Source organism: Lissotriton helveticus, chromosome 1_1, assembly GCF_964261635.1.
Source record: "Lissotriton helveticus chromosome 1_1, aLisHel1.1, whole genome shotgun sequence".
Taxonomy (NCBI): domain Eukaryota; kingdom Metazoa; phylum Chordata; class Amphibia; order Caudata; family Salamandridae; genus Lissotriton; species Lissotriton helveticus.
Genome location: NC_136057.1, coordinates 1,996,733,067 through 1,996,758,705, shown reverse-complemented (window position 1 = coordinate 1,996,758,705; position 25,639 = coordinate 1,996,733,067). Strand labels below are relative to the sequence as shown.

Genomic DNA, 25,639 nt, shown 5'->3' with positions numbered 1-25,639 from the left:
GGAAAGGGTATGCCCCTGAGGACCGTACCTGGGAACCGGCTGGGGGGGTTCATTCACCCCGTCTGGTCCGTTTGTTTCATCGACAACATCCCTCCAAGCCACGCCCGGTGGGGAGGATTGTTGGGCGGGGGTACTGTTAGGATTCCCGCGCAGTCCTCTTTCTCTTGCCATGCTCAGGGACCACATGTGACAGGCTGGGTGGGGATATAAGACCATTTCCCCCTGCCCTCGGTGCTTGTTATCTAGTCGTGTGGTTCCTGGTCTTTGGCTAGGGGCTATTTTTGTACTTTGGGGATTTTGCTGATTATCGCGGGCTCGTGATTTTCCCTTCCTAGTTCCTTGGCTCTTAGGAATTCCCTTCCCTTCTTTGGTTCTTTAGTTGTGTAGTTCGTTACCCTCCTAGGTTTGATTGTGACCCTACCTGTCCTGGTGTCTTCGTGTTTTGTTGTTCGTCTTGTTCTTGTCTGTCTTGTTTGTTTTGTGTTTTCGTAGTCATTTTATCCCGGCTGGGAACAAGGAGTGGCTGGGGCTCCGGCGCTTCTTGTGGGAATCGGTGGTCCGGCTGGATTACCTCTAGTGATTCCCTGTTGTTTGCCTGTAACGCTATCCCGCACTTCCGCCTCATTGTACCTTCCATCCACATCGTTGTGTGGAGGCGGAGTGCTGTTCGGGCGTTTCCGGGTTCCCGACGAAGCGCACAACGAAGCCAGTGTTGTGCAGCGTATTTTCCCTTGTTCTGGTCCCCAGCTCCTGTACGCGTGGAGCACTTCTTTGGATCTTCCGTAACGGAGGTTTTTTCAGTCGTTTTCACGACTTTTTCCTCCATACCCCCTTTGCCTCCAAGTCTCCCGACGCGTAATCCCTGGCGCCAAGCCCTTCCCTCCCCTGTTCCCTTACTGCCTGCCGGACCAGACGTAACATCTCCTGGACGGAGCCCTCCACCAGGCATTCATCACAGCATTCGTGGGTAAGGAGGAGTGTGTGGATCGGTGTATGGGGGCATGAGAAGAGAAAGAGGAACTGTGAACTGTATTGTTTAACTTTTTGTTCTGTATGGCAGACGGTGATTTTTCCTGTCCTCTGTGAGTAAAGCACGTGGAGAAAATCGGTCCTGGCAGAAGGTCCCTGGAATGAAGATCTAGGACCCCTTGTCTGTCTATCCCTTCTTTCCCGCCCCCTGTCCCTTGCCGCTCTGTTGACCCATGGTAATATCTACGGTGTGGGTCATAGAGGGGCAGGTTCAGAGGAACGGGCTTATCGTCGCTCCTGCATTGCACGGGCATAGTCGGGCAGGAACCAACAATCTGGACCTAGCGGAAGTGTTCGATAAGAAGGGAGCCAACACTCTGCCACCCCACCGGTCATTCGACTGTCGCATCGACCTGATTCCCGGCTCCACGTTGCCATGCAGCAGGATTTACTCGCTCACGGAAAAGGAGAACATCCACCTCCGCTCTTATCTGGACGAATACCTGGACAACGGGTTTATTCGTCACTCCAGATCTCCGGTTTCATCTCCTCTTTTCTTCGTGTCGAAGAAGGAAGGGGATCTGAGGACCTGTATAGACTTTCGCGCAATGAACTCCATCACTGTAAAAAACCGCTACCCGCTACCGTCAATCTCCAATCTCTTGGACCAGGTCAAGACGGCCACCATATACACTAAACTGGACCTACGGGGTGCTTACCACCTTGTCAGAGTCCGGAAGGGTGACGAATGGAAGACAGCCTTCCGGACGAAGTTCGGCCTGTTCGAATATCAGGTCATGCCTTTCGGACTCTGCAACGCCGCCGCCGCATTCCAGTTCTTCATTGATGAAGTGTTGAGCGACTTCATCGATGTCTTTTGTATCGTCTACATTGACGACATCCTGATTTACTCTCAGACCACCGGAGAGCACGTACAACACGTGCGTTCCGTTCTGCAGCAATTGGAGAAACACCGTCTGTACGTGAAGTTGGAGAAGAGCATATTTCACGTCACATCTGTTGAGTTCCTGGGGCACATCATCACTCCGGCGGGCATCCAAATGGACAACAAAAAGGTAGAAGCCATCCTGTCTTGGCCTACACCGGAGTCCGTGAAAGGCGTCCAAAAGTTCCTCGGTTTTTCCAACTATTACCGTCGTTTCATCACCGGATTCTCCGAGATGGTGGCTCCCATCACGCGCTTGCTGCGCAAGGGGGTTCGTTTTGGTTGGGACCAAAAAGCAGACGACGCCTTCTAGGAACTAAAGAGACGGTTTACCGTGGCCCCAGTTCTGGTGCACCCCGACACCGAGCAGCCCTTCATAGTAGAGGCAGACGCTTCTAGGGACGCCATAGGCGGAGTACTCTCACAACGAAACATCGAGACGGGACAACTGCATCCTGTGGCCTTTTATTCCAAGAAACTCCAACCCGCCGAACGCAACTACACCGTGTCTGATCGGGAACTCTTAGCCATCAAGACCGCATTTGAGGAATGGCGTCACTTCCTGAAGGACTCAAAACACAAGGTGACCATCTACACAGACCACAGAAACTTGCAGTTTCTAGGATCAGCACGTGCCCTCACAACCCGACAGCTCCGATGGACCCTATTCTTCAACGAGTACGACTTCGTGATCACGTTCCGGCCAGGGAAAGACAACGCCAAGGCTGATGCGCTGTCGCGGCTGGCTGAATCCGAGGAAGACGCCGAAGACCACGGGACTGTCTCCATCCTACCGGAGAAACACTTCCAGGGCATAGTCGCTTCTATGGATTCCGTCGGCCAGGCAGAACCAGACATGATACGGTCCGATCCCGTTGTCCCGACAGGGGACGAAGAAGGCGGGACAAGCGGGAGCGGTTCACGGCGCTTAGGAGACCAAAGACATCTTCCAAGGGTACCCGAACAGAAGAAGGCCCTTTACTCGTGTCACGATCATGTCCTCTCCGGCCATCCTGGTTACCACAAAACGCGCGATCTCGTGCGAAGGCTGTTTTTGTGGCCAACGATGGTGACCGATACAAAGAAACACGTGACGAACTGCGCAGTTTGCCTGCTCGGCAAGAATAGATCCGAACCATCGGTTGGCCTTTTGCAGTCCATTCCTGTGCCTCCATTTCCATGGCATACCATCTCCATGGATTTCGTGGTTGAGCTCCCGCTCACCAAGACAGGTCACACCACGGTTCTCACTATAGTGGACCACCTCACCAAGATGGCACATTTCGTTCTCTTGACGAAACTGCCCACGGCGGCCGAACTGGCCTTGATCTTCGTACAGGAGGTGGTTCGCCTCCATGGCATCCCGTCTGTGGTCATAACGGATCGGGGATCGCAGTTCGTGTCCCGTTTCTGGAAGAAGGTATGCAGGATACTCGAGATGGACGTACGTCTCTCCTCAGCGTACCACCCCCAGACCGACGGTCAAGCCGAAAGAACAAATCACACCATGGAACAGTACCTCCGCTGTTTGCTGCTTACGGTCGAGAAGGAATGGTCCGAAGTGCTATGGATGGCAGAGTATGCGTACAACAACAGCAAGCATTCAGCCATCGGCATGTCCCCCTTCTTTTGCCTTACTTCGGCATGGGAGGAGCCTCAGAATAGCCACCTGCCCACCGTGCGATCTTATCATGAGACACTACGCGAACTCTGGCAACAGGCACGGTTCGAGCTGGCCAAGGCGAAGGACACCTACAAGGAGCATGCTGACGCTCACAGACAAAAAGAACCCGCTTATCGCACAGGTGATAGTGTGTGGCTTTCGATTCGGCACCTGAATGTGCATGGGCCCAAGAAGCTGTTGCCTCGTTTTGTGGGTCCCTTTGTCATAGAGAAGGTGATCAACCCTGTGGCCATGAAGCTGTCGCTTCCTCCGCATATGAAGATCCATCTGGTCTTCCATGTCTCCCTTCTGCGGGCGGTCCAGTCTGGCGGCTCCCTTCCGTCTCCCCCTTCTCCGGTGGTGGTGGAGGGCCACGTTGAGTATGAGGTCAGGGCTATCTTGGGGTCCCGTCGTACCAGGGGCAAGCTGTTCTACCTTGTGGACTGGAAGGGGTACGGTCCCGATGAACGGTCCTGGGAGCCCTTGTCACATGTGCGCCATGCTCCTGTTCTGGTTCGTGCTTTCCATCTAAGTCATCCTCTGTGCCCTCGCCCTGTCTCCCTTTTCTGACTTCCGAGGGAGGTTTGGGGGGGGGGGTTCTGTTCTTGGGGGGGTGCTGTCACGGTTCGCGGCATTGCCGCGGCCGGCAGAGCCCGCATACACACACGGGAGGCCGAAATACTCACTTCCGGCCGGAAGTCGAGTACCCGGTCTAGTCCCGGGTAGCAGAGCACCAAAGCACTTCCGGGGGTAAACGCTTAACCATCGCGTTTCCCGCCGGCTTGGTGCTTCGGATTCCGGATTCATTCTGGGATTCCCGCTTGCCGAGACCTGCCTGTCCGGTGCAGAGAAGAGCCGCGCTGGAGCGCTGCTCGGCTGTCACGTCAGCCGCCCTTCGGAGCTCTCCTTAGCCTCGGCTGACATCAAGGAGGCAAGCCGCGCTGGAGCGCTACTTTGCCTCAAGACTGCGCCATTCAGGAGCGCTTGTTTGTTTCTTCTCCTGGGGGTTCCAGGAAAGTGCCCGTTTTTGTTTACTGAACCCTTGATGCGCAGGAGCGCCTTGAGGGTGTTTATTGGACCTTGATTGTGTTTTGGGGTTTGTACTTTTGGTTTCCCACCGCGCAGGAGCGCAAAAGGGAAACAACTCAGCCTACAGACTTGGGTTCCTTATCGGGGATGCCACAGGTTGAGTGATTGCTTCCAGTCTTCAGCTACACGCGCAGGAGCGCTTTCTTTTTGTTTTAGCTTGGGTGAAACGCACAGGAGCGCTTTCTTTAGTTTGAACTTGGCGATAACGCGCAGGAGCGCCTTACCTTCACTATTCACATCCGGAGCTGTTCTCATCTGGGGACCTTTCTTCCCGGGAGCTTTGGTGAGTCCTCAAGGGGTGACTAGTTCTGTGTGTGTATGTGGGGGGTGGTTCCTTTTCGGGTCTGCTTCAGTTTCTGATCTATCTTCTTTGGTTTCCAGTTGACACCGGGACGCCCCGCCAGCTCCACGCCATCCTTTAACCCTACACCCTGGCTCCCATCCCTGCGTCCATCTCATCCCTGCTGGGTATTGTCTTCCACGAGGGTCAGGTGGGTACAGGGACGGGTGCTCTTGTCGTCTCTGCGGAATCGCGTCACAAGCAAAGGTAAGACTTGTGGGGCAACCCGACACTTACGCTGGAAATGTTTTCAGCTTCAATAGAAAAATTGGCCGATAACTGGCGGGATAATTTTTGTCAGTGTCCAGTATACATGATTATCCCGGTAGATGTCTGAGGGAACTCTGTCTAGTGCAGGAGCCTTTGAAGTTTTGAGAGTGTATGGCCTCATAGACCTCCTCATCATTATATGCTTTGGGCTCTGTCTGCCATGACGGTAAGTAAGTTGCAGTAGAACTATTTGGAGAAGGATTAGACGTTCTTAGAGTCATTTGCCAAGCCTCCATTTGGTCTGAAAGCACAGTGCGGAAAAGGGCTGCAGTCAATGTTCTGGATTGTGGTTTGAGTCTAAGTTTTTGGCTGGGCCATTACAACTCCACTTTACTAAGTCCCAACATTTTTTTCTATTCTTTCCTTTTAAAGATATATGTATTGCCATCAATGCCTTATGAGGAATTTATTTTTTTAACCTAATTAGTTGGTTATAGTTTTTTTCATTTTTTGAAGATTGTGACCCTAATCCAGGTAAGCGCATCTGTTTTTCAGTACAATTGTGATCGGTTGTTGAAGCTGAAGACATTCACTTTCGATCCACTCAAGATGGTATGGTCTAAGTACACTATTGTTTGCTTCCTTATTCGTGTGATATAATCCGGATGGTGTTTTCATGTTGTATTTCAAAGGTGTGTATCTCAGAGCTATCATGCACAACCTGGGTGTTAAAAAGAGCTAGGTGTAGATGCTCCCAATCTTTATTTTGAAATTAATTAGATACATTCCGGGATTGTGAATACAAGATGTTTATTATTTAGGCACTGCCTTTGCAACCCCTGGGCTCAGGTGTGGCAAGATCAGTGCCAAAAATGCAGAGAGTACAGTCTCCGGCCTTCTTATTTTCGGCGCCACTGTCATTCATATATTCCTTCTTTTTAAAGCAGCACCGGGAGTTATGACAGTGGATTTTGCAGGGCTCCTTTCAGTCTTGGTGGCCTGTGCTGCTCTTGCTGCAAAGTGTAGGCCCAGAATTACTGTTAGCTGTTTTTTTCCACTTTGTGGAGTTTTTGGTGTGTTAAATGTTACAATGTATATACATTTTGCACGTTAGGCTCCTTCTCGACTGCAAGACCTATAAACCCCCTCCGCACTGGTTGCATTCGTGTTCGGGGCCTGGCTGACACATCCATGTGTAATCAAAAACTCACATTTACGTCCATCCTTCCAACTGTCCGATTGCAGTCTTTGGCTGTGTGGTAGGCCAAAGAGGAGGAGACTCAAGAAGGTAGCCAAGCAAAGAGGTAGGAGCTGGTTGGGATGGACGGATTAGCTCAGCAGTGATCTGATTTAGTGGAGCCCGTATATGTAGGGAAAAAACTGCTAATATCTGAGGTTCAGATGGGTTTGTTACGAACAGCAACAAAAACAACATCACAGAATTAAGTATTGCGTACCACCAGGCTGTGACCTGTACATACATGCCAGCCGTGGTGCTGTCCCCTGCGCGCCGACTTTGCTGGGTTAGGCTAAAGCAAGTAATGTACTAAACTGTGTCTTTACTTTAGATTTTCAAAAAGTATACAGCAAGTCACAGCCTACATTGCAGTGGTTTAGTACATAGGGAAGTCGCATGTGCAGAGTGCGTAGAAAAGATACAATCATTATGTAAATGTACAGGTATTAAATCAGGGCGTGTATTCCATATCATTTTCATGGCCCCACCAAGCCAAAAACATAGGCATCATTATAAGGATTTAATCCCCATCAGACACTTCTGGCAGTCTGCATTACACTCCATAAACATGTGATAGGTGAACTGACGATGCCCACCAAAGCCTTCAGCCTAAGACAAAATCACTGTCTGAGGTACCCCGTAGAATCAGGTCTTCCCCTACCCCACTACCTGACATACTCTCAGCCTGCTCGTCTGCACCATGGGCTAGTAGGTAGGTCTTGTAGGGTCCCCATATGTCCTTCGGAGGGCAACACTTAGGTAGAAGTTCCCTGTAGGTGTCAGATTGCTTCCTGCAGTATGGCATATCACTAAGCCATTCCCTGATCGTGGGCAGTGGGCCACGCTCCCATCACATCGCCACCCAGCGCCTTAACAGCAACAAGTCCATTGCCACTTACCTTGCCACCTACATCTTTATCATACCCTAGTAGGGGCTTATTCTCTAGTGATTCAGATGCTTTGGCATTCAATTTCTGAAACAGTGCCTGAACAGGAATGTTGAATCCCTGATTCCAGCCTTCCTTTCCATGCAGTGCATACAGCCATCTTCATCTCTTAATCCGTAACGTGCCGATGTGTAGTACACTCTATTAATATATTTAAAGTGAATACGCTTTTGTCTACTGTTTAATGAAACGGTCTTTATAAAGGAACAGCAGTACTGCCATTATTGATCTGTGATATTGATCCCCTGCTCACTTTGCCATTCCAGCCTCGCCTTCAGGAGCATGGGACTACGCCCATCTTGTGTAAATGCATAGCGTCACAAACCTATATGAAGGGGAATAGACATTTACAATACATAAGACAACGCTAACAACTCTGGATTCTCCAAGATATCATCTCCCAGTACTGCCTTCAGTGCTTGTCAGGCCCTAAAATAATGAAATCACAGTAACACAGTGGGCTGTCTCTCCTGTCCCGCACCTGATCCCATCTGCACATAACGCCCTCATTAAAGAAATCACCCATTATTTCAATACCTAATTCCAGCAATGCTTGCGCATCTCCCCTTTCTTGTCCTAAGGGGAACCATAGGCATTATGGAAGGAGTATATAGGGCAAGTATAGCTGAGACCCTTCCTCTCGCTCCAACAGATTTTGGCAGAAGCTGATGTTGAGCTCCCAAAGAGCACCTGGGGGAGTATAAACGGGACCACAACATCTCTTTCTAACCATAAATATGTAAGATCATGTGGCCTGTGTATCCAGTAATGCACAAACCAAACCTGGGCTGCCCTATAGTAGACATTGAGATCAGGGTGCTTAGCCCTGTTACATCATAGAACAAGGTTAAAGTGCCCCAGCGCACTTGTGGCTGTTTCCCTGCCCAAGACAGGTGAGTCATAAGCATTCTCAGAGTATCACGCATTCATCTAGGTAGAAGTATTGGTATAGTCGTAAACAGGAAAAGAAATCAGGGAAGCATCACCATTTTCATAATGACCACTCGCCTCACGAGGGATAATGGAAGCCTAAACCAATGTTCTATTGCTACAGGGAGTTTTTGTAATGCCCTCCCAAAGTTGTAGACCCACGCCTGGGTCTGTATGTATCTGAACCCCCAAGTAGCGCACTGAGTCCGTTGTTCATTGTAAAGGGTATTCAAGGCGAATTGGCGTCATAGCGGAGGCAAGCGGGAAGATGAGTGATTTGTCCCAATATATCCAAAGCACAGAATATCCCCAAAGAGACTACCTCTTGAAGCACCGAGGTCAGATTATGCTCCGGATCACGAACATAGAGTACTGTGTCATCTACAAATGCAGAAATAATTAAATTGTAATGAGGGAACCTAAAGCTCCTGTGTGCATGGTACTTCCAAAGCGCACACGCCAACAGCTCCGCCACCAATGCATACAATAACAGTGACAGAGGACACCCTTAGCAGGTGCCCCTGGTAATAGCAATGGGCTCAGAAATCGCACAGTTGACCCGAAACCAGGCAGTCAATTGCGTAAAGAGAATATTCACCAGTTGAAGAAACACATCTTCAACTCCGATCCGTCTCCGCATATGCTTTTTCAGCATCAAGAAAAAATGCAGCAGACTTGGGTCTAATATCTGAATAACCCCAAATAATGTCAGAAGATTGTATGCTTAAGTGTGGCCCGGGAAAAAATCCAGCCTGTTCGGGGCCCACAATCACCTGGAGTAAAGGTGCGAGTCGATTAGCCAGTATCTTCACATATAATTTCATATCCATGTTGTTGGACTTGGCCCTTTTTGCAGGGTCATCCCTGAACTTTTTGCCTTCCTCCTCTATTTTGTCTGACCTGTTTTTGTTGGTTTTATGACTCTGGGCCCTTCACCCCTGCTGATCAGTGCTAAAGTGCATATGCTCTCCATATTGTAAATTAATGTATGAATTAGTGATTCCATGATTGGCTGGTTTTTTCTGTCAGGCCCTAGTACAGTGCACTGAGTGTGCCCAGGGCTTGTAAACCAAATGCTGCTAGTGGGCTTGCAGCACTGGTTGTGCCACCCACAGAAGCAGCCTGTAAATGTGTGTGTAAGGTCTGCCATTGCAGAGCCTGTGTGCAGTCTGGTACTGTCATGCTGACTGGGCAAGTGCACCCACTTGCCAGTCCCTAAACCTTCCATTTTCTTCACATCAGACACCCCTATGGTAGGCCCAAGGGCAGGGTGCATTGTACGTATAACGTAGGACAAGCCCTGATATGTGTGGCATGTCCTAATAGTAAACTACAGCCATTTTCGTTTTTCACTATTGCAAGGCTCCCTGTTCTTCATAGGCCAGAATGGGCAGTTCGATTATTACATCTTATAATCCTAACTGACTCAGGGAACATGGTAGAAATTCGAGTTTAGTATGCCTGAGCTCAGAATTATAGTGAAGTTGGTTTTAACATTCTGTGTTTGAAAATACCACTTTTAGAAAGTAGGTATTTTCTAGTCTAACTATCCAAAGCCTGCCTCTGCTAGGTTGTGTATTCCTTGTCTGGAGTTTGAGTGACAGGGCTGGGGGATTCCAGGAGACAAAATGAGTCAGCCCAGTGGTGAATAGAGAGATCTGCATCTAGATGGGAGGGAGTGGTTGCACCTGGGACCTGAGTAGGACAGTGCCTACCTCCCACAGTGCTGGCGCCACCCCCTGTGGTGTGTCTTATTTCTCTGCCCTGCACTGAGAAAGGAGAGAAGGAATCATGTCAACAGAGTGCTCCAGGGATGTGCCTTTCCTCCACAATGCTGGCTCCACCTCCTGTGGGGCGCCTGATGTTTCTGCCCTGCACTGTGAAAGAAAACAATGAGTCGTGTAAACAGAGTGCTACAGAACTGGTTTGGACTGGGCAAAGGCCCCTCTGCCCTCAGAGAACAAAAGATTTTGCGGTATAAGTATTGAGACCCTGATCCCGAGAATTTAGATCACTTTTGGACAAACAAGAAGAAACCTTTGCTGAGGAGTGGAACCAGAAGAAACTGAGGAAAGACTATCCCTAAGCTGAAGTGCTGCTTGGGCATTGGCCTGCAGTGGTTGCATGACTGCCAAAGAAAGGAGAAAGAACTGTGTGTGCTTTATTTTCAACTTGTGAAGGATCTCCAAGGGCTTGGAACAGAGCTTGCCTCCTGCTGAAGTCTCAGGGACAACAGACTTCAAATCCCAGCTCCCCAGAGTTCTTTGGAAGTGCCTGCTGCTGTTTTTGGGCCTTCTGAGAGACTGCGTGTCGCAAGGAGCTGGAAGCACGACTCGAGAGGAAAAAGCGTGTTGCTGTTGCAGCCGCTGCCAACGCAACTCTGAAGGAGGGTGTTGCCGCTGTAGCTGACGCATTGCACTGCATCGAGAGAAGCGTCTCGCACCGAGAAGAAGCGTGTTGCCATCGCGGCTGCTGCCGTGGCATCTTGGATGCCGCCGCTGTAGTTGTAGCACTGCACCACATCGAGAGAAGCGTCTCGCAAGGGGGAAAGAATGTGTCGCCGTCGCTCCTGCTGCCTTCGCATCGTGGATGTCGCCGCTGTAGCTGTTGCACTGCACCGCATCAAGAAAAGCACCTAGCATCTACGGCGAAGTGTGCCGCCGTTGAAGCTGCTGCCGTCGCATCTTGGATGTCGCCGCTGTAGTTGCCACATTGTGCGGAAGCGTTTTGCAAACATTGGAGAAGACTGCTGCAGCCAAGGCTGTTGCCACCGCATTGCTGAACAAGGGTGTCGCCGCTGCAGTCAACTCATCAAACCGAGACTTCTCGCATCATCGGAGAAGCGTGCCGCATCTGGAAGATCTTCACGTCTGTATTTCTTTGCACCGGAACTTTGCCCCATTTCTATCGCTGCAACACTTTTGTTGTGGTAGCGTCATGCATCGTAAGGTACATTGACTTAAAGTGTTGCATCTTAAGAACTGAACTGAACTAAGCTTAAACTACCATCTTAAGTATAGTATTGTGGATTTTTGTCGTTTGTGGTATTATGTTAAGTCTATATAAAGAATACTTATTTTTAATATACAACTGTGTGGTGTCCATCTGTAGTGTTGTCACTGGGTTAGTGTATGTGGTCACAAATGCTTTACACACTGCCTCTGAGATAAGACTGACTGCTTGTGCCAAGCTACCAAGGGGGTGAGCAGGGGTTATTTTAGGAGTGTACCCCCATACCCTAACTAGAGGCAAGGGTCCCTATTTGTCACAAGCACCTACCTGTGCCAACTAGAGACCCCCAAATCTAACATTGGTGGTCAGCGGTGAGGATTCTGGACTTCCATTTGTGAATCATGTACAGTGATTGGTGAACACTACTAGTGAGTGCAGACCAAACGCAACCACATACTGTTTTTTCTGTTTTATGGTATCCTCTTGAAAGTATTTTTGATACTAAGGCTCTGGTTAGTTGTTGCAAAATGGAACTCGACTTCTGGCACATGTTTGTCTACACAACGAAGGAGCTACGTGTGTTTTGCAAGGAAAGGGGGCTGCCTGTGAAGAGGAGGTCCAGGGACGACTAGAGACATCCCTATTTCAGTATGAGCTACCCAGCTGGAAGGCAACACTACCAGTGGAGTCTGAGAAGGAGGAATTCCCTGAAAGTGTGGGGGAAACAGAAAAAGATAGCTGGCTTCTGGATTATGAGCAGAGGATGAGAGAAATTGACGAAGAGCTGAGAGAGCTTGATGAGGTCCAGAGGGCCTTAGCCCGAGGAGAAGACCTTTGGGCCGCTCAGAAAGTGATTTTTGATGAGTTGGAGGTCCAGCTCAGATGGTGGCTGCAAAATTGAGGTATCTAGTACTGAGGGAGCAGTACATACACCCAGAGATGTGGCGCCTGACTTGATGGAGGGGGTTAACATACACCAGGAGGTTCAAGGGCATGAGTTAGCTCCAGCAGTGCGCAGCGTCCCTGAGGAGAATAGGGTAACTGGCGCAGGGGTTCATGGTCCTAGTGGTGGGAGGGACACTCTACTGACTTTAGATGAGAGGTGCAGGGAGAGGGGTTCCCCCAAAGTTGAAGTTCTGCTATGTGAGTGTGAAGACCGCCCAGAAGAGTGTGGGTTGGATGACAGAGACAGTCAGATACTGTCTTGCCAATCTCAGGAGTGTGGTGTGGAGTACACATGCGAGGCACTGGATGATGAGGTGAAGGATAGTTTGGTTAACCCCTGTAGGGGGCTGTGTGATCCAATTGTGGAAGAGCATATTGTAAGTCCTTGTTTTCCAGAGCTATGCCAACACCTGTTGGAGAGTGAGTACTCTGACCCCAGGGAGCTCACATTGGAGGCAGACCTTTTGATGGATTCCAGAGGGTCTGGAGAGGCATTGGGGAATGACTCTGTGGAGAGTGGCTCAGGTGTCTTCCAAACCAGAGTGGTGGAAGTGGTTCAGTGTAGCCCAGCTAGGTTCCAGTGTAGTGGGAAGGGTGTAGGGATTCACGTCCTGTCTCAATGGAGAAGGAGTGAGTGTGGGGCTGCGTGTCCCAAGGTGCCCGAAACCCAGTCTCAGGGCTTGGGTGGTTCTTCAGGGGAACACCAGGTGGGGAACCTAAGCTGTCCTAATGGGCCGCCCGTTGAGGGGGATCCCCTAGTGTCTGGTGAACTGGGAGTGTCTGTAAGCAGGCCTCCATCAGTTCTAGTGTTATACTTGTTTTAGTGAGAGCTGAGAAACTCATCATGAGCATTCAAAGAGTTTTAGATATAGTGGAGAAGATTGGACAAGTGTGAGTTTGGAAAGAATGAAGTGATAGAAGGGCATGTGAATTCAATAATGGTGATTAAACCACATCGAAGGTCAGTTTAAACAATGGTAGGAGCTTCTCAACCAAACAGTAGTCCTCCTTAAGCCCATGTGAATATTATACTCGGTTTGGCCTTAATTTTGCTGATGCTTCAGAACCACTTAGAGGATAGTTAAAGAAGGATGGGAAAGTTAATTAGGAGATTAAACCGAGTGGAACTTGTGCGGGACTTAAAAAAATGTTGCTTGGGTTACCAATTTTGCAACCATTTGTACCAGGGAAGTAGTTTACATTAGGGTGGATACTAGAGAATGTGGTTTGGGAGTTGTGCTGAGACAGAACAATTATAATGAGGGAACAGTATTGAACAATTGTCACACTCTTAAATGAGTGGAGAAATAACATCCAGTCATCTATCTCACCTCTGCGCAGCTTCAGCGTTTCTACCCTGAAATACAATTCCTATGCCCACGGCGTCAGACCCCGATGCAACATTCCAGCACATGTTCTGGCACTGCCCCACGATACAACCCTACTGGAGTACAATACATGAAACACTGCGGGAAATAACTGGCTCACTGACATTAACACCTGGGAAGCCGGTGTGAATGGGGTGTTTCGCAGATGGATGCAAGGGTCAAACATGATTTGCTCCTTAGCCCTTTTGCTGGTGAAGAGAGGGATCACAATGTACTGGCGAGCCCAGGAGAGGCCCCTGTTGGCAGCCTGGATAGGAGCAGTAAGCAAATGGGGTTTGGCAGAAAAGGACGTGATTAGACACGAGGATGTTCAGGGAGTGTGCAGGCGCCGCATATCCGCAGAGTGGGCCACGCTACTACACCATTTCCATCAACAAAGACTAGCGCCCAACAACTCCCATCAGTGTCAACCGCAGATGAGGCCCGAGCCGAGACACACAGTTTGAGACCCCACAAGGCACCCATGACGATACAGATGTTCCTATGCACCAAGCGGATGCCCGATCACTCGGCACTCCCATTGGGACAGAGACCCCTGAAACGCACCTAGTCCTGAAAGAACCATGGTACAACCCCCCGCACCCAAATACAAAACAAAAGTAACATTTTTCTTCAGGTAACATCTCACCCCGCCATAATCTATCTGTCCTGGGTTCCGATTCCAGTTAGTTGTTTGCACCATTAGTTCCAATGGCCGGACATATTTTAGGAAGGACAGTCCCTTTGCGCAGCTGCAACAAAATATAACACAATGCTCCAAGGCCACAGCAGAGCAATCAACATGCATGTTCATCACTCACTCACTTCACCATAGCCTCTACTTACAAGTGAGTGTGTAACAAGCATATGGAATTCGGTGTTAGTCACGTGACAGTAACCATGAAAATTGAAAACGAAATCCCAATAAAAAATGTAAGGTTTAAGGTTCAGGGGTGTTTAGTGTGTTGTGTTGCACACCAGAATTTAAAGGAAACTAATGAGCCAGTAATAACTTTCGAATTGCGTGGACTAGTATGGGAAGCAGTTGGAAATGATTTTCTCGGGGCATTTAATATTTTACCACAGGAAGTATGGTTTGCAGTAGTGTTGATTGACTGTATTGAAGTAAGATCTGAAAGATCTCCTGAAACAAAAATAGTTATTGTTTTTTTCATGGACAAAAAATACCTAGGGATTGTCTCCCCAAGGTTAACTGTCAAATAATGGCATGCAATTTTTGTGTAACAAGATGCAGAAAATTGAGGAAGATGGGTCTTGAGCACAGCGTTTGCAAACTGGATCTTCACCAAGGCAATGGGTTGGTTGAGTGACCAAATATTATAGTGCGGATTGTTTCAGGCTAGCAGCTGCAAAAGGGTTATCAGTGGTGGAAAATGTAAGTGAGTCAATGCGGGGATAATGATGCATGCCTCACACTATTGGGGATGTTTCGCCGTTTGAGGCTATCTGGGAGGTGCAAGAGGATGAGTTGTTCGAGCCAGTTTGGTGGCTCAGAAACATCTCAGATTTTTGGTGCCATGAATGTGAGAATAAAAAACTAAGAAAATTGTCAAGGTGAAGTAGTTTAAGACCAAAGCTAGGCATGACAAAGTCATTATGTCAAGAACCATGATTTGAAAGTTGGGGAACGTGTTTTGGTTAAAATTCACTGTGAGGCGCAAAAGGGAGAATTGAAGTTTGGGACGGAAGAACATATTGAGCAAGTACCCAAACATACAATTTGCTTGGAATTAGAAAAATAATGGAATGTTGGGAACGTGGCCAGGTGTGCCATTCGTGCTGCTGATGGTATTCAGTCAAGGAGGTGACAGCAGTTTGGAAATCACACGTGGTTTATCTGAAGAATGTACACGGAAATCTGAAGACAAAAGGAAAAGACCAGAATGGAGAACGGAGGATGAATAAATATTACTTGTTGTCATAAAATATATTTGATAAAGCGTTTATCGTGTATTCAGAGTAAAGGTTGTATTTTTAGGAATGTTATTTTTATCCGCTTACTTGGTTGGTAATTTGATGCTTAGGGGCCATATGTATCAAGCCTTTTGTGATTCGCAAAGGCCCAAATTCGCAGAATGTCGGCCTTTGCGAATGGCAAACGGCCTTTTTGCATGTTTTGGGATGTATGAAACATTCCCAAAATAAGGAATTGCAAACTTGTGCGATTCCTTATTTTTCCATAGTATTTAGGGAATCGCAATTTTACGATTCCTTAAATGCTATGTATGTATCATTTTTGGCTTGCGGATTGTGGTTAAGAATTTGCAAATTACCACCAACTTGTAGTTGATGGTAACTTGTGAATTCTTCCAAAAATGCACAATTTGGCATTTTTAAAGGTGGCATGTACATTTCAGGGGTGCAGCAGGGTGTCTTTGAGAGACCCCTGCACCCTTGCAATAATTCTCAAATTGCGATTAGCAAATTGCGAATTTGCAATTTGAGAATTAATTTGCATTAATTTCTATGGGCCTCCTGGCCCATAGGAATGCATTGGAAATTATTCCTTATTTGCGAATTCGCAAATAAGGAAGCTTAAGGAATCGCTAAAAAAAAGCGATTTTTTTCATACATACCATTTTGCAATTCCTAAATAGCGATTCCTTAAAAATCGCTATTTAGGAATCGCAAAATACTTTCTTGATACATATGGCCCTAAATTTCTTGCTGTCATTTAATCTCAATGTTTGTATCTTTAATATCTTCAGTCAGGGTCGGACTGGTCTATAGGGTAATCTGTGTTATATCTTCTGTCAGGGTCAGACTGGTCTGTAGGGTAATCAGGCAGTGCTCGATGGGTTGGCTTCACAGATCACTGTGTGGGCCAGTTCTTTTTGGTCTGACCATACGATCTCTGTTGGGTTCCCTGAGGTCATTTAGTGTATGTTGAAGAATATTGGGTCTAGTAGATGGCGTTGCTTGTGATTAGAGCCTGTGACCCTTTGCATTAATTGGACCGCAGCTAGGTCCACTATAAATCTTTTGGATACTTCACAGTCAGCGGCCAGGTGGGCAATTTTTCCCCGTTTATTTCTCTGATATTAAAAACACATTACCTGCACAAACACAAATGCATGCAGTCTCCCATACTTTGCAAAATAATCGTGTCTTTACAAATTCAAAACTGGACTAATTTGCAAATGTGGGCCACTTTTTTAACTATCTGTTCTGCTAATAGAGACCACTTTTATTACGGTGCCCGGTCCTATTTTTTGTACCAACTCCAACCCTGTCTTATGTGACTGTGGATCTCCTCTTGTGCACCATCTCATGATTACCATTGCCTGTTCTGTCTTTTGTGCTTGCAACCTTTTGTGCAGGATGTTATGCATCTTTCCTGCTGTCAGAAACAGTTGGGGACATGGGCTGGTAGGTGAAGAAATGTGTTGTGGGTCGAAATAAAAACTTAGACTTACTTCAAGAAGGCATCATTTCAAATAGGACTGTGAAATTGAAAATATTTTTCTCCTAAAAAGTGTTTAAGTCTGAAGGCAAAATCTTTCAAAGGGATTGCCATCAACTGTGGTATCTGACCACAGACACTCAGGTGTCAACAGAAAATGCCCATGTCAACTGCATACAGGAAACTTTATCTTTTTTTCAGTTTTTCATTTTTCTTTGGAAAACACAGAAAGATTTTTTAATGTTTGTTTTTTGTATTAATTTATATTAAGATCATGGATTTTCTCTTTTTGAAGACCTCCTTATGAAACTTTTGTCTTTTTTGCCTAACTTTGTTTGGACAGTTTGCGTTCCATAGTTTTCACCAGTGTTGTTGTTTGGCGTGTTGTTGCTCTCATACCACATGTACTTTCTGCAACGATGGTCTCAATGATTACGCCGATCTACCAAGAGTGAGTTATTGATTTCATGCAGACAACATATTACCATTGAAGGTCAGATTGTTTGGACCTTATGAGGTCAAAGTGATCAATTACATCAAGACTTTTGCCTTTCTCTTTCACAGCAGAAGACTCTATTCCTTACATTGTCTCTGTTTTCTCACCTTTCCACCCATAATACATCTGTTCACTCTTACTACCTCTCACCTCTCCTTTTTCCACATCCCATCTATACTTTGCTTCTTTTATTTCCATGTCTGTGCTTAAACCATTCTTCCCTTCACTCTCTCCATGAGTGGACCATTTCTCATTTCCTCCCCTCCTTTCGTTTTTCCCTTCTCATTTCTTTACCTACTCACATCTCTCCCTCACCATGTGTTCCAATATGTGTAAAGGTTGAACTGGGCTCTGGAAGAGTTCGTCTCATGTCAGACCTAAAATTAATTCTAAGAAAGCCCGATCAAAAATTTAGAGACATTGGGCTATATCATTGCTTTGCTTTGCTCCCAACACCCTTTCCCTCCCCAATCTTGCCCTATTATATTGCTTTTTCCCTACCCCGTCCTCAATGGTTTCCTTCCCTCTTCTCTTTTTTTTTCATTTTGTTCCTACATTTTCCATCACTACTCCTCTCCCTCGCATTTCTGAACTACCATTGCCACACAGTCCTCTCTGCTGGTATCTTTCCTTCTCTACACTGACCATTTTGATCCTAGTTATTTCCTCATGGTTGAGGTCATGACTAGTATGAGCCTGATTTATTATTTCATTCCAAGAATCATTTGTAGCTCCCTCTGTTACCTCAACACAAACATGAAATGTGGATTGTGAGCTTTGTTTGACAAGCATTCCACATGGAAATTGTTCAAAATTGACCTTGTCCTTGCTGGAAGAATCCTCTTGATGCCCTCTGTTAGTTGGCATAGTAGAATTTGCGGACTTGTGTTGAATGTTAAGGGGGAGAGGTTCTGGAATGGGTCGAGTGAAGGTGGCGGATGTGATGGGTGTTTGAATTGGTGGCCTGGTGCTGTGTGCATGCATTCCTCTTGTCCTGCTGTCAGTGAATAAATACCTCAAATCCACCTGCGAGTGGGCGACCTAATAACTTGGGGTCCACAATTTTTATATCTTGGTAGTTTGATACCACCATACAACAAAAGTGATCCGGTCTTTTGTTCTCTGGCCTGATACAAATTCAGGACAAGGCCATCACATCTACAAAATGGCTTGACTAGCCTTATTCAGTCCAATTTATCTGTACTAGAGTCATGTACTTTTTCTTCTGATTTTTCACTGTGTGGCATCACCTCATAGCCTAACCTCCTAAGGTCATAAAGAGAGCAGATAAAACCAGTCCAGGTAAATTACGATAGACCTTCCCTGCAGTGACCAGAATCGTGGATGTATGTCAGTACAACGCGATCATTTTGATCGCAGTACTTGACAACGCAGTTTTCACAACGCAAGTCGTTACAACGACTTGCGTTGGAGGGCGCTGGATTGTGGAATAATTTAATTTTCTATTCCAACTCCAGCCCACGTAACAGTAGGGAAGGTGTTGGAATAGAAAATCAAACTATTCCTTAAGCAATAACGCCATCCAGCACAAGTCGTAGTAATGACTTGTGTTGTAATGGCAGCGTTGTTAAGGACAAGCGGTGTAAATACCGCGTTGTAAAGGATGTTTCCCAGATTCGGCCACCCATGTAACACCTAGAGAGAGGAAGGAGGTGACCGGGGCAACATATATACAAAACAATATTTTACTATTATTCCAAAATTTGTAATGCGCACAGCTACCCCGAGGGGTTTCCCGGCGCCAGGCAAGGGTAGGGAGAAAAGAGAGGAGACACAGAAAGCTCAATTAGAACAGCCAGGTCTTTAGACCCTTGCAGAATGTGAGAAGAGATGTTGCATCTCTCACAGAAGCCGGCAGGGAATTCCATAATGTTGGCCCAAGATAGGAAAAAGCCCGGCCTTTCATAGGGGCCCATTGGGTTTTCAGGACCACAAATCCAATCTATCGAGCAGAACGCAAGGGGCGAGAGGGATAATGTAACTAAACCAGATCCTTCAAACATTTAGGGGTCAAACCTGATTTGACCGTGAACATATAACACAGTGCTTTGAACTTAACCAGGTTCAACACCGTCAACCAGTGTGAGTCACACAGAATCCCTGCGATGAGGCGAACATGGGTAGGCGATATAGAAGCCTTCCTTCTGTGTTGTACACCATTTGCAGTCTATGGATGGTTGATTTATCAGCTCCTAGATACAGAACGTTACCGTAATCTAGTCTTGAAATCACAAGAGCTTGAATCACCGTTCTCTGTGCTGGGAGGGGAATTAACCATAGAATCGGTTTTTAACCACTTCAAGGCTGCACAGCAGGTAGATGTCACCTTGGCCACTTGTTGTTTCATAGATAGAGATTCATCCACAATGAATCCCAAGTTCTTAACACTACTAACAGGTACAGGAAGAACTCCGAATATGGGGTGGGGGGCCTATGCTACGGCCCCCAAAGCTTAGGTCTTTTGCCTAAGATCATGACTTCGGTTTTATCAATACTTAGTTTGAGCAGGTTATTCTGCATCCAGAGGGTGACTTTGCTCAGACCCAATAAAAGTAGATATGAGCAACAAGCATTTTTTTCAAGAGATAATACAGCATGCAATGTGCAAAATGTGTACATTCTGAGAAAAAAATATAATTTGCCAGTTTTTCTTGTGATGTGAAAAATAAGATCAAATTTGAATCCTTGGCTTGATGACTTTACTTCTTGTTGTTTTCGGGGCCTCATGATCTTTTCCACAATAGAAGTATATGAGATGAATATAATTATGCACTTGTTCTTCATCTAACTGGTGTGCTCATTTACACATAGCTGAGAGTGGATATTAAATGTTCCAGGTCCGCACAATAGTATCTCATCCGGGCCAGGTTTTTGTTTCTTGTGCAGTTACTTGGAGTCCTATTTATCCCATCATGAATGCAGGACTTCAAGTACCAAAATGCAAAGGAACATCCTCAACTCGATAAGCTACTCACAAATATACATGGGAAAGTAGAAAGTTCTGAAAATGCTTCTGCTTTTTTCGAAATATGAATACAATATACATTAAATGCTTAAATATTACTTTAGGGTAGATAAGTTACATTATGGTACACCTGGGTCTGATACTCCTCAATATAATGCAAATCACACTGTCATCAGTATAGTTAACTTGCCTACTTAAAATGTTTTGAAATGGATAATGGACTATACGTACCAATATTCCTGATGCAACAGATGACTGATAAGTGAGTTTTGGTCCCACAACATTCGTCCAAAATATTGTCTTATTTGCCACAACTGTTGCCCTGGAACGAATTAAAAATGTTTCTTTTTAATGTTTAAAAGATCCTCTTCATGGTTTTTGTACATGTAGCTTTTTCTGTACATTAGATTAATTTTTTTAATGCACAAACACGCTTCAAATTCTTTCAAAACAATATTACATATCAACTCAGACTCATAGTTTTACCAAATCCTATTTATAACAACCAATTTATATATTTCATTCCCCCAGCCTTTCGTCCCCATCCCTTCATCACAGCACAACACAATCAACTGTTGCCATACCTGTCCAGCAGAGTCGAGTGTAGGGGTGCTCGAAGTGTGCGACCGCTGTATACGGCCAGAGAGGAAAGACTTAAAGAAAGAAAATCCAAACATTCTCCAGGTTTCGTTCTTTGCCTGGATTTCTGAACTCCTGACCAGTCGTCGCTGCTGTTCCATCTCTTTACTGATGGCAACTGTTCTTTTTTTCATCATTTAGTTGGTCCCTTGGCCCTTGACCTGGATTCTGCTCTGAGTGATGGTTGCAGCTTGTTGACTTGTGTAACACAGTCAAAATGTCTGACTATCTGTGCCTGGAGCTCAGGTGAGCTGCCTGCCCTACAGCTCCTGCACAAGCCTTACTGGGGTTGCAGAGGCCCATAATGCCAGCTGTGTTTCCCCTGAAAGCTGGTAATTGCTGCTCATGGACAGTGGGGCCACTTTAGCTCTCTAGCGCAGGTAGTGTAAGATAATGTTTTGCAAAATCTTGACTTTGGGCCTGATTCACACAGGTAAATTGACACTTTTGTGTAAGTTTACAATTGTTTGCTAATCACAAAGGCATTTTACTACAAGCATCTTTAAGACTACGTAGTATCCACACATACAAATATTGGACTTTCCTGTCTTTTTATGTGTTGAGACTTTGCAGTCATAAAGATACTAGTTATAAAATATCTTTGTGAATAGCAAACAATCATAAACATTCAAAAAAGTGTATGCTTTGTGTATCAGGCCCTTTGAAAAGACGTCAAGTGGCATCCTGATCGGACTTTATGCACAGGAGATCTTAGATCTTTGATCCTACTAAAGGTTCCCAGGCTTTCAGTTCTGCCAGTATAATACTAATTTACCTGGTCTATGCTTAGACACTGGAAGGAGGAGATGATGAGGTCTGTTTTCAAGTGGGAGAGGTGAGTTTCAGTTTTTCCTTTTTTCCTTGTTATTTTTTTCATTTCAGACTTATTCTCTTGAAAATTCAGGATCCCCTTCCTCTACTGGGATGTTGTTCATGAGCTGTGATTGCAATACCTCTGTAGCTAAATGTATATGAAGACACAGGACAATTGCTTTTAAAACTAACATACATGATCCTCATTCATCTATAATAGTAGCAGGCATATTTAATAGTCCTAAAAGCTACATAAAGCCAGCATATGGTGCTCAGAGTCAATTAGAATTACAAGCTCACAGTTCTATAAATGTTAAGAATTCAGTTGTTAACTACTTTGGGACACATTTGGATAAAGTTAATCCTTCTGTTATCTACACTGAATGAAACATCTTTGGTCATTTGACTCTTTTCAGCCATCCCAACTAGTATCCACAATAAGTTTGATGGACGCAAATATAATATTTGTAGGTCAATCAATCAATCAATCAGGGGATTTATATAGTGAGCTACTCACCCGTGAGGGTCTCAAGGAGCTTGGGGGGGGGGGGGGGGGGAGAAGACAGCTCCTGATCAGTCGAAGAGCTAGGTCTTGAGGTCCCTCCTGAACGTTTCCAGGGTTGGGGAGCATCTGATGTTCACCAGGAGCTCGTACCAGGTCTTTGCTGCGATGTATGAGAAGGCTCTTTCTGTGGTCTTGTTTCTGTGGATGCAGGGGACCTCTGCCAGGGCGAGGTCAGCGGAGCTTAGGTTTTCTTGGGTGGGTGGAAGGAGACTCTCTTGTTGAGGTATTTGGATCTGATCATTTTGAGGGCTTTGTAGGCGTGGGTGAGGAGCTTGAAAGGGACTCTTATCTCGATGGGGAGCCAGTGTAGGCTGTGTCGGTGTTGGGTCATGTGCTCGTGCCGTGGAGTTCCGAGTATGAGTCTGGCTGCGGCGTTATGGATGGTTTGGAGTCTGTGTAGGAGAGTTTTGTAGATTCCTGCATAGAGGGAGTTGCCGTAGTCAAGTTTGCTGGTTATGAGTGCGTGGGTGACGGTCCTTCTGCAGTTGGAGGGAATCCATTTGAAGGTCTTACGGAGTATCCGGAGGCAGTTAAAACTGGGGAGGCGATGGCATTGACCCAGCGGTTCATGCAGATGGAGGAGTCGAGGATGAGGTAGAGGTTCCGGGCGTAGTCGTGGGGTTGGGGGTGGGTGGTGTCCCGAGGGCGATCGGCCACCAGGAGTTGCCCCAGGCGGTGGAGATGGGTCCGAGGATGAGGATCTCGGTCTTCTCAGAGCTGAGCTTCAGACAGCTGTCCCTCATCCAGGCTGCTACATTCTTCATTCCTTCCTGGAAGCAGTGTCTGGTGTCTTCTGGATTCTTTGTGATGGAGAGGATGAGCTGAGTGTCGTCGGCATAGGATACAATGCTGAGTCCATGTTGTCTGACGAAGACAGCGAGGGGGGCCATGTAGATGTTGAAGAGCATAGGGCTGAGAGATGATCCCTGTGGGACTCTGCAGTAGATGTGAGTGGGTTCTGAGAGGAAGGGAGGGACTCTGATCCTCTGCGTCCAACCGGCAAGGGAGGATTGGATCCAGTCGAGGGCGGCTCCTTGTATCCCTGAAGTGTGAAGTTTGACTGTGAGAGTGCGGTGTGAAACAGTGTCAAAAGCCGCGGAGAGGTCTACTAGGTTGAGGGCCGCCGTGTGTCCCTGGTCCAGTAGCATGCGGATGTCATCAGTGGCGGCTAGGAGGGCGGTCTCGGTGCTGTGGTTTCTGGGGAATCCAGAATGGGAGGCGTCCAGGATGGAGTTATCTTCGACAACGGTGGTCAGCTGGGTGTTTACTAGTCTCTTGGTGACTTTGGCCGCAAATGGGAGGAGAGAGATGGGTCGGTAGTTTTTCAGGTCTGTGGGGTCTGCCGTGGGTTTCTTGAGAAAGGATTTTACCTCAGCCTTTATCCAATCATCTGGGCATACGCCCAACCCAGTTCGGGTGCAATGGCGGCGGTGGATCTGTGGAATATGTGCGGTGTTGCGGGGGTCCATAGGTCCTCCAGAGTGGGTTTTCTTTATGGTCGTGGTGATGAGTTTGATGGAAGCGGGATCCGAAGACGTGATGATAGGCTTGTCGGTGATGATGGGTAGGAGGGTGGTGTCAGGGGCTGGTTCGATGAAGTTGTCGTAGAGGCCTTTAATCTTACGATGAAAGTAGGAGCCGAGCTTGTCACAGAGTTCCTGGGAAGGAGTGATGTCCGTGGCTTTGCAGGCGGGTCTTGAGAACTCCTGAATGATGTTGAATAGTTCTATGGCATCGGTGGCGTTGGTCTGGACTTTGTCTTTCATGAAGGCCCATTTGGTGTCTCTTATTCACTGGTATTCTTTCAGGGCTCTTGTGGTTGGACCATGCTTCCGTGGTTTTCTGTTTTCGCCAGGTTTCTTCTAGGCGCCTGCAGGTGCATATGGCTTTTTGGAGTTCTGTGGTGAACCAGGCGGCCTTTAGAGGGCGTTGTTTATCGGGGAGGCGGAGCGGTGTGAGCTGGTCCGTGCAGCAGGAGATCCAGCGGTGAAATTCCCTGGCTGCAGTGTTGGTCGTGGCGACGGGGATGTTTTGGCTGAGGGTGGTGTTGAGGAGTTTCTATGTGACCTTGTTCAGTTCCGTTGTGGCAGGCGTGGGGCGGGCTTGGGTGTGGTAGTGGTGTAGTGTAGTTTCTATATCCCTGATAGGCTCTGCACATTGGAATAATATACACTATAATTTTGACATAGAACTGAGGTCAGTATGTCTTTATCTAGTACATTAAAATTAATTACTTGTGTGTGCCAGCTAACTCAGAGGTCACTAGAAACTTCTTGAATAATTAAGAAGGGATTAGTCTACGACAACCGCATAAACATGACAACTTTGTTTCCCTTAGAATCGGAACAATCTCAGAATCGTGGAAACAATAGATAACCGTTTCACACAGCCAATCGTGCATGCTTCGTTTCTACAGAGTTGCACAGAAATAGAGAGACGGGCGTTTCAATAAAAAGGTTTATTGGACAGTCTTATTTCTCATGCAAGAGATATGAACTGCTACAATCGTAAGACAGAGTGTGAAGTATAATATGTAAAAAAAAAAAGAGTAGAGAGGCGCACTCAATGAAATTACAGCGTTAGCAGTAAGATAAAATAATACTGCAAGAGCATAGTGTGTAGCTATGACATATATTCATAAAAATACATACATAATAACACAGGCTAAAATACTCATCTGGTGCTTCTAAAATAATCCTAACCCAGTGTACCTAACCTAAGTGTAGTACGAGGTATGAAGAATGTGTTCTTTAGCAATAGTCTAGTTTAGCTAAAGTTTAGTTTAGCCAAGAGTTGCCAAAAGTTTCTCTAGGTTCTAGTCGGCTCCATACCTTAGAATGAGAGGGGTTGGAATCTCTTTCCGGGACTCGATCCCTAACACCCCGCAAGGGGAGTCAGAAACACTGGAGCTGGATTCTCAGCGAGGAGGATGACAGCGTCTGGTCAGTGCATCAGGCTGGGACTTGACTTCCTTCCGTGGTGAGTCGCACCGTGCAAGTAGGCAGCCGAACCGTTATTTGCCATGGCAAGTGAAGGTATATTTATACCTTAAAGGTGTTTAGGAATCCCAGTATTGACGTACAAGTCGGGCATAAGAAGAAAATCATGAATGAACCCCTAA

The 25,639-nt window shown here is 46.7% G+C and overlaps 1 protein-coding gene across 1 annotated transcript in view; it reads right to left on the bottom strand.

The window, feature by feature from the left end:
• Positions 1-25,639, bottom strand: part of LOC144776139 (putative ferric-chelate reductase 1) — a 233,673-nt gene that overhangs the window by 24,714 nt on the left and 183,320 nt on the right. The window contains exon 5 of the mRNA XM_078659254.1: positions 20,733-20,823. Coding sequence (XP_078515380.1) covers positions 20,733-20,823 — 91 coding nt within the window. The remainder of the gene's footprint in view (positions 1-20,732; positions 20,824-25,639) is intronic.